The sequence below is a fragment of the Corapipo altera genome, unplaced genomic scaffold, assembly GCF_003945725.1.
Source record: "Corapipo altera isolate COAL_440 unplaced genomic scaffold, ASM394572v1 332, whole genome shotgun sequence".
NCBI classification, from domain to species: Eukaryota; Metazoa; Chordata; class Aves; order Passeriformes; family Pipridae; genus Corapipo; species Corapipo altera.
The window spans coordinates 150,284-163,454 of NW_020885051.1; the positions used below are offsets into that span (position 1 = coordinate 150,284).

At 48.7% G+C, this 13,171-nt stretch overlaps 1 protein-coding gene across 14 annotated transcripts in view; it reads left to right on the top strand.

Moving 5' to 3' along the window:
• The window catches only part of EIF4G3 (eukaryotic translation initiation factor 4 gamma 3), a 144,451-nt gene that overhangs the window by 74,960 nt on the left and 56,320 nt on the right, over positions 1 to 13,171 (top strand). For 10 of the 14 annotated variants that reach the window (XM_027668755.1, XM_027668747.1, XM_027668743.1 and 7 more), the window contains 4 exons: positions 4,543 to 4,563; positions 5,329 to 5,508; positions 6,487 to 6,601; positions 10,834 to 10,934. In XM_027668755.1, coding sequence (XP_027524556.1) covers positions 4,543 to 4,563; positions 5,329 to 5,508; positions 6,487 to 6,601; positions 10,834 to 10,934 — 417 coding nt within the window. The remainder of the gene's footprint in view (positions 1 to 4,542; positions 4,564 to 5,328; positions 5,509 to 6,486; positions 6,602 to 10,833; positions 10,935 to 13,171) is intronic. The other 4 variants (XM_027668745.1, XM_027668746.1, XM_027668749.1 and 1 more) reach the window with 1 other exon arrangement.

The window sequence follows — 13,171 nt, forward strand, 5'->3', positions numbered from 1 at the left end:
ATTTAAGAAGAGACTTGGGGAGCGTCTGGGTGACTTTAAAACTGGGTTCCAAGGTAATTAAAAACAGAAATCAGAAGTATAAACTCAAATGTCATCATTTGCTTTTTGACTTTTAACTGTATTTGAGCTGAGTTTGCTGCTCATGGCAGACTCATTTCACTTGGGGTTGCTGGTGGAGTTGGCTCCAGTTTTAGCTCAGGGTTACTTGAGTTCCTTTGGGTGGAACTTGTACAACAGAGAATGGGCTGGGCTGGGTGAAAAAGCTGTGGGATTTGGAGAGGTTGGGAATTCACTCCCTGAACTGACTCCACTGGCCATTTTGTAGCTTCTTGGGGTATTTTGAGTCAGAGGGTGATGGGAAGTGGCTGCCACAGTCCCTTCCCTGTCTGCATCCAGCATGTGGAGGAGCTGCCAGTTGTAAATCCCACAAAAAGGGCTTTTCCTCTCAGGTTCATAATTTAATAAATAATAAAGCTGGGAGAGTCTGAGGGGGGCAGACAAGGCTTGCCTTGTGCCCAGAGGGCTGCACTGAGGTGCTAGTGGCCACTGGGGAATGTGGACCTGGGGATTTGTGCTGCAGCTCCTGCTGCTGGCACAGGTAACAAGTGATGGGACAAGAGGAAACGGCCTCAAGATGTGCCAGGGGAGGTTCAGATTGAATGTTATGGAAAATTTCTTTATGGAAAGGATGGTCAGGCGTTGGAACAGGCTGTCCAAGGCAGTGGTGGAGTCACCAGCCCTGGAGGGATTTAAAAGCCACGTGGATGTGGCACTTGGGCACATGTTCAGTGGTGAACATGGCAGTGCTGGGGGAATGGTTGGACTTGATGATCTTGGAGGGCTTTTCCAACCCAAACAATTCCATGATTGTGTGATCTTGATGTCTCCAGGCTGCAGCTCCTCAGCTGAGCCCGGGGCCTGTGCTGAAGTTTGAAAGGTCAAATCCAACATCCATCCACAGGCAGATGGTTCCTGCTGCACTGCCTGTGCAGGCACCTCCTCCTCCCCCTCCCAGCCAGGCTCAGGTTATCCCACCTGGCACCAGAAAGACTAAAAATGAGTAACAGGGGTATGAGAAGCTTAACTGAAGTGCAGAGCTTGGGTGACAACTTGAACTCTCCTTTCTCTTCCTTTCTCCGCGACCTTCTGCAGGGCTCCGTGGACCCATCACAACATCCAGCCTTGGTCCAAACTAGGAAAAAAAATAGCTCAGTGCCCATGTTCCCTGGGCTGAGCTTGGCATAGGTTTGTTTTCAGTGCTCTTACCCCAAGTTTCTAGCTCAGTGCATTTTTTGGGGTCTGGAGGGAGCACTCACAGGCACTGGAAATACAGAGTGAATGGCAAATCATTGAAAAGGCAGTGGTGGGTGATCCCAGGGACTGGGCAATGTTTGATCATTGATTTTTCTACTTGACAACTTCTCATCAGAGGTGCCTTCAGCAGCCTCTGGACACATGGGAAGAAAATGAAGAAGATGATTATTAATAAACAGATATTGAGATGTGTATTTAAGCAGTGACTGAAGGGAATGGCAGGGAATTGTGCAGGGGTGGGCAGGAGGTTAGAAGGGGATTTCCGTGAAATTAATGTCAATTCCTGTGGCACAAACAGCAGATGTGTGTCTGCAGCAGTACAAAGGTGGAAAACCTGGTCAGCACGAGGATGCTGTGCATGAACAGGTGACATCCAGCTTGGCATGTAGTGCCAAGGAGAAGGGTTTATTCCATAGGGTGAGAGCTCCTTGGCTGAAACCACATCAGCAGTGCAGCCTCCAGATACACCACTGAAGTTATTTCCAGTTAAGGAGTTTTGGGAAGCACTGCAGAAACCCTGTCTGGAGCCTGTGTGCAGTTCTGCTTTTGGATTTGCCAGAGCTTCCTTGAGCAGGGAGGTGAAGGATGTGCTGGGCTGATGAGAGCTCATTAAACGAGCAGGCTGGAGGAGCCAGTGAAGGCAGTGTCAGAGGAGTTTGCTTCTGCTCCTCTGTGAGGGATCAGGGCAGCAACCCTGGGGGAAGTTAAAGACCATTGCCCAGTAGTACTGACTCCAAGGTGATCTAAGAACTCCCTCCCTCTCTGACTTGGACAGGTGAGGGATGGGACATGACTCGAGGACACAACCCAGGTGTGCACTGCTTGCTGAACAACCATAATTTGACCATCATCAGATGTAGCAGGGGCTTTATTTTTGAAGGCAGGAGTCAAGGAAGGGCTGGTGTAACAGAGAGTTTCTCTCAGAAGCCTTGCTGTGGTTCACCCTGGTCCTGAGGGGGTCCTGTGTGTGCTCCACTCCAAATCCTGCACTTCCTAGAAGAAATAGAGTCCAGACCTGTCAGATTTTCATGTCCTGGTGTTCTCCTCTGCAGCATCGTTAACGTTACCTGGAGGTGTCTGTGCAGGGCACTTGGACTGTGCAAGATGGATTTTTTGGCAGATCAAGTCAGAATAGCAAAACATTTCTAAGCATGAATATTGCTGGCTGAGCTCTGGAGGGACAGGGACGAGGATGGAGCATAAACCAGTTTGCCAGCCAGGTGATGGTGGTTTAGAACAGTCAACCCCCCCCACGGCTCAGATGCTCAGTGCTCCAGTACCCGATTTCCTTGAGAATCCTGGTTTTATACTGGAAGTGGAGTAGCTACAAGTCATTAAACTTTGTCAGACAGGTCTCAGCTTTGGTGCTTCCAAAAGCTTCTATCTTGTTTGGAATAACTGATCTGCTGTTCCTCTTTCTGGTCTGCCAGGAATGGAATTCTCCTTTTTTCTCCATCTCTGGAGCCAAGCTGGCTCTTCTCTGGTGTGGGCTGTGTAGGGGGCTCCTGAGAGGGTTTTTAACACAGTTTCCTTGTCAGAGATCCTCCTGCTGCTGTGGAACAGCCCAGCACTGCCCTGGGGGTGTTCAGTGCTTGTGGGAGAGCAGGGCTGTGCCTCACACCCCTATTTCAGAGCACAAGTCCCGTCCCTTCTGCTCCAGTGGGGAACAGACCCAGCTCGTGTCCCATGAGATGAAGCTTCCAGTGTGTCCCCCCAGCAGGACTCCCCTCATGAGCCTTTAGGGACCAGTTGCCAGTGATGGAAATCAGCAGCTTTCCATCCCCAGGGTGTTCCTGGTGCTGTGAGGTTTCCCTCAGGTTTCCGTTCGGTGGGAGCAGGTTCCGTAGGCACAGCAGGAACTTGAGGAGCAGGTTCAGGCTCACGTCTGGCTGGCACTGGTGGAGTCTCCCCATGGCTTCTCTTGTGCTGCCCTGTGGATGGAACTGCTGTTGACAGAGAGATGGATCTTGCTTCAGCCTCCAGCCCATTTTCACTCTGCAGAAACACAGCCCTGTGGGGGCTGTGGAATTTCCCACCACCTTGGTGAGACTTCTGCTGCCAGCAGGTTGTAAATAATCATCAGTCAGCGATTTGCAGTGGAATGAGAAAGACTTTTGCACATTTTTTGTGGTTTTGGATATTAAAAAATTGCAGACTCTGGTGATTCTCACCATAAATTCAGCACCTGCCCCTGGTTCCTGTGATACTTGGGTAGTTCCCCCCCATCTCACAGCCCCAGCGTGGCTGGAGCAGGACCATGGCAGGGTGATGCTCTTCTAGTTTTCTTTCTGCACCTTCATTCCAAACTTCTCTCCCCAAACTGTTGCCTTCTCCTGGTTCAGGTCGCAGTGTGCTGGGGACAGTTCTCCATCCAGATTAAGAGGGCTGGACATAAAATCATTGAGCTCCTCTTAACAGTGTCTGGATTTCTGAGATGGAGTCATCCATGGCTTTCCTGGAGAAATCATTTGCTGTGGGGAACAGTTCAACTGTTATAAAGTCTTCAGCAGCACCAGAATGACCACTGTAAGCTCATTGTCATGGCAAGGATAGAGGCATCACAGCTTCCTTCCATCCTCCCTCATCCTTCCCAAACCCAAGGTGGATAATCCCAGCTCATTCCTCAGTGGTCACCCCTCTCTTCTCTTCTCACCCCTTCTCACACAGTTGCTCCCAGACTGTTCCCATCACTGCACAGCAGCCACAGCAGGGTTTGGTGTGATGTGTGCTGGCCTAATTATTGTCATTATTTTTTTTCTAAGCGGTTAAAATATGTGGCATTTCTTACCCTCCCAGTCTTGGTGCAGAAATGGAGAGAAATCCACGCTCGGAGCCAGGATTTCTGCTTTATCTGCTCCCTCTGTATCACTGGAAGAGACCAGACAGGAGAAATATTTGATGTTTTAGGAACAGAGTAAACACAAAGCCTTTCTGTAGTGTCACGTCTCCTGCAGTCAGTCATGGTTTGGTTGTTTTTTTCCTTTTGTTTTTTAAACTTTTCTGGAGAAGTTTTGTATGGAGGTGTAAAAGTTTCTGACCTTGTGGGATCCTGAGAGTCCTCAGTACCACTTTTCCTGGCAGTTCGTGCAAGGGGTGAGAGCAGGGCAGGAGGTGACTGGAATTGTGTGAATTAGGGTGCATGTTGATCCTGTTCCTTCCTGTTGATCTGTAAGCTGTTCCATTGGCTTTCTTTCTGTTTCCTGCTGCTTTCTTGCTTCGTTATTGAAGGGAGGATTCAGACCTATACAGGTAACTCCAACTCCTGGTTCTGCATGGCATAAGTGTCTCACCTGTACCATTCCTCCGTCAGTGAATGCATTTCTTACCTCCTGACTGCCGAGATTCCAAGGCCTCTCCAGAGCCAGGCGTTCCAGCCCCGCGAATGCTCCGTCCCGGGGTTGCCGGTGCCTCTCCCGCGCGAGGGCCGAGGACGGAGCGTGTGCCAGGGGCTCGCTTGGTTCCCTGGACCTGGTCCATCCACCTGGGGCATCACTTCATCCCAACGTGGTAGAAGAGTTTGGTGCCACCCTGGGACGAGTTGCCACCCTTTGGAAAACAGGGCAGGATGAGTCACCTGGATCAATGAGTGTAAAGGAAAGGCATGAGGTGCCTCTGTCCATTGTGAAATTCCAGCCTTTTAGCTCTTCTGGAATAGTTACCTTGATCTTTTATTTCCCTGGAGTATTTATAAAGGTGGGTTTTTTAGCAGCCAACCCACCTTTTAAAAACAAAGGAGACAAACTCCTTTTTCTAACATTCGCTCTGAAAGTTGAGCTGTAAAATTTGATAGCTACAAAGTAATAATTATTAGTTTGTAACATTTCTTGCCTTTTTTTACCTTGTAAAATAGAAAACCCTGCTGTTCACAGATAAACCCAGACTGTCCTGCAGCTTTCTGAAGGCATGGCAACCCTTGGAAACTAGTCTTTTAATTATAATATTGTATTTCTAATCCTTTCCCAGAAAGTCTGACCGGTTCTTTGTTTTCTCTCCTCTCTCCCTTCCCTATCCTAGTTTTTTCAGAGGCCTCAGATCCAGCCTCCAAGAGCCACCATCCAGAACAGCAGCCCCTCCATCCGTCCCGGAGCACAGACCCCGACTGCCGTGTACCAAACCAACCAGCACATCATGATGGTGAACCACCTGCCAATGCCCTACCCGATGCCTCAGGGCCCCCAGTACTGTATCCCACAGGTAAATCCATCAGCCAGGCACCTGAGGAGCTGCAGAGCCACCTCTGCTCCATCTGGGCTGTGTGAGGACATGCCGGGAGTTGGTGGGAGGGGGGATGTGTCTGTGGAACCAAGCTGGTAGTTCTGTGTTTGGCCTCATGTGCCAAGGGGGGGTCTAGATTAGATATTAGGAAAAATTCCTTCATGGAAAGGGTGGGCAGGCACTGGAGCAGGCTGCCCTGGGCAGTGGTGGAGTCACTGTCCCTGGAGGTGTTCAAGAAACATGTGGATGTAGCACTTGAGGACATGGTTTAGTGGTGGCCCTGGCAGTACTGGGGGAACGTTGGACTTGGTGGTTTAGAGGCCTTTTCCAACCTTAGTGGTTCCATGATTCTGTGATTCTGTGGTTCAGCCTCTGTCCTTTCTCTGGATGAAGTATTTGTTCTGTGCATGGAAGCTGTAGGAGTCAAAACCAACGGGAAACCAAGCTCTCAGAAAATATTTGTGCTTTAAATGTATCTAATTTGACTTAATAGATCTACAGTCACTCTAAAACCTTGGGCCTCATTAAACAGTGTTAGTGAAATCAGGGAGGTGACTGTTCTGCCTCAGCTCTCGAGTCCTCCCTGCCTTGTCTTTACCTTAGCTCTGATTACTTTTCTGATGGTAACATTTGGGGAGGTTTACATCGGATAGTGGGGAAAATTCCTTCATGGAAAGGGTGATCAGGCATTGGAATGGGCTGCCCAGGGCAGTGGTGGGGTCGACAACCCTGGAAGTGTTCAAAAGGTGTGTGGATGTGGCACCTGGGGACATGTTTAGGGGTGAATGTGGTGGGGAGGGAATGGTTGGACTTGATCGTGGAGGGCGTTTCCAACCTTAATGATTGCATTTCTCTGTAATTACCTGGTTTGACAATCAGATCTCTGGTGGTTTGGGGGGCTCCATTACAGGTTCTGTGTGCTCCTGTGTGAACTGATGGTGGTTTTTGTCCCCCCAGTATCGTCACAGTGGCCCCCCGTACGTCGGGCCCCCCCAGCAATACCCTGTGCAGCCACCGGGACCGGGACCCTTTTATCCAGGCCCAGGTCCTGGAGAATTCCCCAATGCCTATGGTAAGTTCTGCTTGGAGACTTCTTACAGAATCTTCCCTGGGTATGTTTTTCTGTTGTCAAGCTGCAGATTTATAATAACAAGCTGGATTAGCATTTGTTTGAACTTCAAATAGATGCTAAATTTAGTGGTGTCACAGCCCTGATTATTCACTCCTGAAAAATCCCCACTCCCAGAGCATTGTTTGTGTGAGTGCCTCAGGAAAGGCTGCCCAGGATCACATGGGACCAGGAATGGTGGCTGTTTCTTAGTCCCTGCTCAATCACTGTTATTTATTAAGGTATTGTGGGTACATCTGGCAGCCCTGGTTTCCACTGAGCTGTGCCCTGGGTCTGCTCCCAGGAATACAGCAGCTGACTTTCTTATCCCTGTGTTCCTTGTTCGGTGTTTAGTGAGGGATGAGAGCAAACCATGGGGTTTGTTCCCTGGTTTTATGCTGCAAAGATCAATTTAGTGCAGTGGAAGAGTCTGTAACTCCTGCACAGGCTGAAATTTGGCCCTTTTGGGGGCGACTCCTGGTGTTGCCTTTTCCGAAGCAAAAAAGTTGGGAGATTGTCGTAGATATGATCATCATATGTACATGTGTTCAGGGTGTTTGACTGGATTGAAGCTATGTCAGGGCAGGGTTAGGTGGGATCTCAGGAAAAGGTTCTTCCCCCAGAGGGTGGTTGGCACTGCCCAGGCTCCCCAGGGCAGTGGGCACAGCACCAAGGCTGCCAGAGCTCCAGGAGGGTTTGGATGATCCTCTGGGGCACAGGGGAGGATTGTTGGGATGTCTGTGCAGGGCCAGGAGTTGGACTAGATGATCCTTGGGGGTGCCTTCCAGCTCAGGATATTCCATGATTCTGTGACTGTCCCAGGTCCTGAGGTTCAAAGCTTCAATTAAACATTCCAGGGCTGCATGTCCAGGGCTGGGGATCCTTTCTGTCCATGTCTGCTGGTCCTTGAGTCCTCCAGGGCCTCCCAGCTCCTCTCCCCTGGGTCCCAGTTTGCAAACCCAGTGGGTGACTGTCCCTCCCCACCTCTTCTCTTGGCAATCACCTCTTACAGAAAAGCAGTGAGGTCTTTTCTTAACAATTCCCAGCGTGTTGCTGTGTGCAGTCCCTGTCCTCCTGACATCACAGCCCCCTGGGAGGCTTTCCATGGGATCTGTGTTTGGATGGTTCAGTCAGACCGGCTCCTGCAAGCTGTGTTTGAGATGCAGAATTAGGAGTCTTGCACTCATGTCCATCAGTTCTTCCCTTGCTCATTTATGGCAACATCTGAAAGGCCCCCAGGATGATTGCATTCATCACCCCTTCGCGTGGGTTGATTTTTGAAGGGTTTTCACCTCTCAATATCAATTTTGAGCCGTTTTGTTCTCTCATTGCTACCTGCCCTTCACATTCTGTGACCTGTTGGGGGCAGAGGTACTGTCAGCTTCCCATGGGCTGTAGCTGTTGGAATTCCAGAGCCTTGGGGTGACTCATTCCCTTCCAGGCTGAACAGTGACAGCCCTTGGCAGAGCTGTAGGTTTGCTCTTCACACACACAGATGCCTTTGGAAGGGGAGCAAAGCCCCACTTGCTTTCCTGTGTATCATTTGGAAATCTTTTTTAGTATTTTCCTTCTTTCTGTTCTTTATTTGGTGTGTGTGGAGCTCATGGGACTATGTTGAAAGGTTGCCCTGAACCCTTCAAACATGGTTCTGCAATTTCAGAATAGAAGGAGGGAGGGTAATTACGAGGCAGCTGCTTCCTGGTTGTTTATCCTAGAAAAAAACCAGAAGGAACATTGCAATGGTTCTTCAAACCTGATCCCTTAAATGAGGAAATTGCCCAGTATTCCTCATTTTTTCTGCTGTTACAGCTCTGCTTTCTTACTTGCTGCTTAGACTTGCTTAGTCTTCACTCTTGTAATTAGGAAAAGGTTCCTTTCTGGCTGCTTTCCTCTCCTGGAAGCACCTGTTTTCTTGCACAGAAACTTGGAATCTTTCAGTCCCAGCTTGTTTTTAGGTTGCTGTGTCTGTGGAGCATCAGTGGGTGAAGCTGGAGCTCTCCATCCTGCAGAGTTTTCCAGGCAAGGAAGGTTTAGCTGAGGAAGGGGATGATGGAGCTTTGCCTGTGCTCATCCATCTTTCCCTCCTGTTCCTTCCTTGCTGTTTGGAGGGACTGGGAATGCTCAGTCTCTCACCAGGTGCTGCCAGGCTTGGGGAACAGCTAAATCTACAATCCAGGCATGGATAAAGCTGCTGGCAGTGCCTTTTCCCATAAACCACAGGATTTGTAGCCAGTGTGGCTGCTGGATATCAAAATCATGGCAGGACCCGAAGAAGGTGATAAAAGCAAAACTTGTGAGGATGGACAGTGCATTTTTATACCTCAGTTTTGCAATTTATCATTCTCTGATATCAGGGAGTTTCCTACAGCGTTGGGAAAGACCTTGAAATGATCAATGGGAAGGAGGGAAAATAAAACTTTGGTGCTGTAGAACTGGAAGTGATGAAAAGGCAGGAGAGCAGAGAGTGTGGCACTGACACGGGCACTTGACTTGTTGCAACAGAAGCTGTTTCCTCCCAGAAGTTCACTCTTTCTTTGCAGGATTTGGGTTTTTTAAGTATTTTTCATAAAGGAAGAGTCCTTCCCTGAGGAGCTGCCTCTCTGCCAGGGATCACATTACAGGGGGTCTGTAGAAATGAAGGTAATTCCCACATTCCAGGGCTCCCAGGCTGGTCCTGTCCCCTCACCTGACCCAGACTCTGCTTGGACACTGGGCACCTCCACCAGAGTGTTACTGGGAAGAGTTTGAGGTTCATCACTGTTTTTAAGGAGAGATGGAGGAGGGTTCATAGAATCCCAGAATGGTTTGGGTTGGGAGGGACCTTAAAGCTCATCCCATTCCACCCCCTGCCATAGACACCTTCTGTAGCCCAGGTTGCTCCAAGCCCCATCCATCCTGGCCTTGGACACTCCCAGGGATGGGGCAGCCATCTGGGCAGCAGTTCTCAGTTCCCAGGCTGGAGAGGTGCTGGTGGGCACTTGTGTGCCCTGAGGCCTGATCTGAGCTCCTGCTGCCCGACCCTGACACTCAGAATGAGGTGTCTGTTGAATCACTGAGCCCAGCCCAGACTGAACACTTGGAGCACCTTGTGCCCCACAGGGCCCTCTGCACTGGCAGGACAACGCTCCCCCTGGGAGGCTGCAGGCAGGGAGCCTGCCCAGAGCTGGTGCTTTCAGCTCTCAGCTGGGGGAATCCATCCTTTGAAATCTCAAATCAGACTGTGCAGGGCCGAGTTCTTTCTTGGATTTCACCCTTTGCCGGAGATCGCAGTGACCCCTGGTTGGGTTACAGGCACAATCCAGGTTTCATTCCCATTTAAAGGTTAGTTCAGCTGAAGAATGATCAGATATGAATAAATCAGATTGCTCCAGGGGCAAGTGCAAGCAGTCAGTCCATCCAATATCCATACCTAGAAGGGAAAAAAAACCCAGCAGCACCTCACACATTCCCCTGACATCGGATCCATGGGCAGAAGACAGCTCTGCTCTGCCACCCTGATATCTGGCACGTTTTTAAAGCACTCAGTTATTGAGCCAACATCATTCCATAAAGGAAACCATAATGAACCATATTGGCTGTTCCAGTGTGAGCAGCACCACAGTGAAATTCTGCATTAATCACCATGGTCGTGCTTTTCGTGAGCTGCAGCATGAGAAGAACATTGGTTGTAATTATATTTTCTGATTATGCTTCGAAGCAGGCTGCAGTTGACCTTGCAAATTGTTTGTGTTGGTCTGACTGAATTTCTCTATGAAGGCAAAAATATGATAAAGCAGCAATAAACTCACCTGTTTGTCAGTCAGGGGAGTCCAAGGATGGTCTTTTAGTGCCTTGATGGTGTCCACAGGCCTTCGGGAATGGATGCATGTGGCCACCTTTTTGCCATGGAAATTAAAAATTCTATAGTGAAATAATTAAACAAATAAATTTAATTAAATGGTTGGGGTTTAATAATTAAATGATTTTTTAATAATTAAATAATTTTAATAATTAAATAAAAATTAATCTCCTGCCTTGATGAAGGAGCAGCTTCTGTTGAGTGAAGTGAGGAAGAGCAAACCCAGATCGTTGTTAGAAGTTCTGGGGTTTGGAGGAAGGGAGGAGCCCGTGGCCAGTTTTACCTCTTGTGCTTGGTTTTAGTTCATTAACAACCAAACTGAGCTTCTCCCTCTTGTTCCATCCCTGTTTGCCCCCAGGAACACCGTTCTACCCCAGCCAGCCCGTGTACCAGTCCGCGCCCATCATTGTGCCTACGCAGCAGCAGCAGCCACCACCCGCCAAGAGGGAGAAGAAAACGGTGAGTGATGGCCCTGAGGGACACATTCCTTGGGGGATTGGAAGGTGGAAGGAAATTAATTCCCTTCTTAAGCTTAAAACTGAGCTTTATCTTCGCTGGAGGCCCTGGCACAGGTTGCCTGGAGAAGCTGTGGCTGCCCCATCCCTGGCAGTGTCCAAGTGTCCAAGGCTTGGGGCAGCCTGGGATGGTAGAAGGTGTCCCTGCCCATGGAACAAGGTGAGCTTTAAGATCTCTTCCAGCCCAAGCCATTCCAGGATACTATGATTCCCAGAGAGGTTATACCTTACCTGTCACAGCCAAGTGTCATCAAACATTGCACAGTGCTGAACTTGGGCCTTATTTTCCATTTTTCCACGGGGACCCTCTGCTCTGACTTTGGGACATCTCAGCCAGTCAGAAAGGAAAAGATTTTTGCTGTTTTTTAAATAAACATCAGTGAAAGCAGCAGGATCTCCCTCAAAGCCTGGGATCCTCTCCTGTGCTGCTGCTGAGGGTATTCCCAAAGAGCCAGGTGGGAATGAGCAAACTCAGCTCAGCTTGGGAGAATGTTGGGAATTGGTTCAAAATGACAGAAAAAACAATTATTGAATATTATGCCTTGGAAAAGGTAGAAAATCAGTAAGTTGTGGATGTATTTGCAGGCTCGGGAGAACCTGAGCACATTATGGAAGGGGTTTGGACAGCACATTCCCACTCCTTCTAATTCACTGGTGGGAATTGGAGAGAGACAGATTAATGGAATTTAAACCCATCTGCAGGTGGATGGTGGGGAACAGTAAAGGTACACAGGGAGAATGTAAGGTTTAAACAGAAGATGGGGGTGGACTTGAACTGGTAAACGAATAATTTGTAAAGATTGAAAAGGAAATTACACCAGTCTGTGTGTGAGAGTGGTTTGGAAATGTTAAAAGAACTCTTTCATGGAGGGGGGGGAATATAAAAAGGTTCATGGGCTTGTCTCAAAATGCATAATATTTGTATCTTTGGAGTTTTGAAGGTGATCTGAGGTGATTCGGGAGACTGGGAGAGCTGAGCTGGGCTCACAGGAAAGGCCTTTTTTGGGGCTGCCCTCAGCACAGGGGCTGCAGCTCTTTAGTCACCTCTTCAGTCCCCAGGAGTCTCTTTTCAGCATCCCAAACACGACATGCCCAGATCCCTGATGCCATTTAAATGCAGAGCTGATCAGACACGCTCAGCTGGGATTAAGGCAGTTCTGTGCCAGCAAAGCCGAGTTCTTTGAGGCAGAAAAGGGATTTTAAATGCCCGAGATGCTTCTCTCTGAATGTGCTATTTCAGTTTGTTAATTGGTGTTGCAACTGAAGAAATGAGGGAAATTAAAGAAAAATTAAATGTATTCGTGTACCCACCCCCACAGCCACCATTAGGTGAGTATTTAAGTAACTTCCAGGCAGGGAAAGCTTGTTTTAGTGGCATTGACTCCATATCGGGGGAGGAGAGGGGCAGGAATTTATGCCAGCTCTCAAGTCCTTGTTGGTGTGGTTAATTAAATGTTTTAGCAGGAAAACCTCATCAAAAATAAGAGAAGCCCAACATCCTGAGTGCCACGTGTGCATTTGTGTCTTCATAACCTAGAGTGGAGCAGCCACCCCACGGTACTGAATGTGATGAACCACAAAACCCTTCTGCAGTTTGGTTTTATATCACAGAATCCCAGAAGGGTTTGGGCTGAAAGGGACCTTGAAACCCATCCAGTTCCAACCCCTGCCACGGGGGGATTATGAGGAGCATGGTGGTTTCCAGAGGGAAGGGTTCTGGTGTCTCTTGGTTTGCTTGGAGTTGTTTGCTTGGATTTCTGCATGGAATTACTGAGAGTTCAGCCAAGAGCTGTGGAGAAGGTGGGTGGACACAGCAGCTCTGGCTCCAGGTTTATCAGACTCCAATTCTTATTGAAGATGGAGAGCTCTGTTTCACATTATCCCAGACAGTTTGGCTCTTCCCCGTGTCCAGGGATGTGGATTGGCTCAAGTGTCATTGAGGGTTCAGTGAGTGTGTTCTGGAGTGGTTTATTTTGGAAAATATCTTTTCTTCCCATTTTGGGGCTGTGAAGAGACTCACAAAAACCCACTTGTTTCCTAAACGCTGCTGAGTTTTATAGGACTTTAGTTTGTTCTTGCAGTTTCCCTTTCCTCCTCTCAGTGTTTTTGTTTGATTCCCTCTGTTTTGGTGGAATGATTGATTTGTTTTCCCCCTTTCCCAGCAGCTGGGTTGGCAAAATC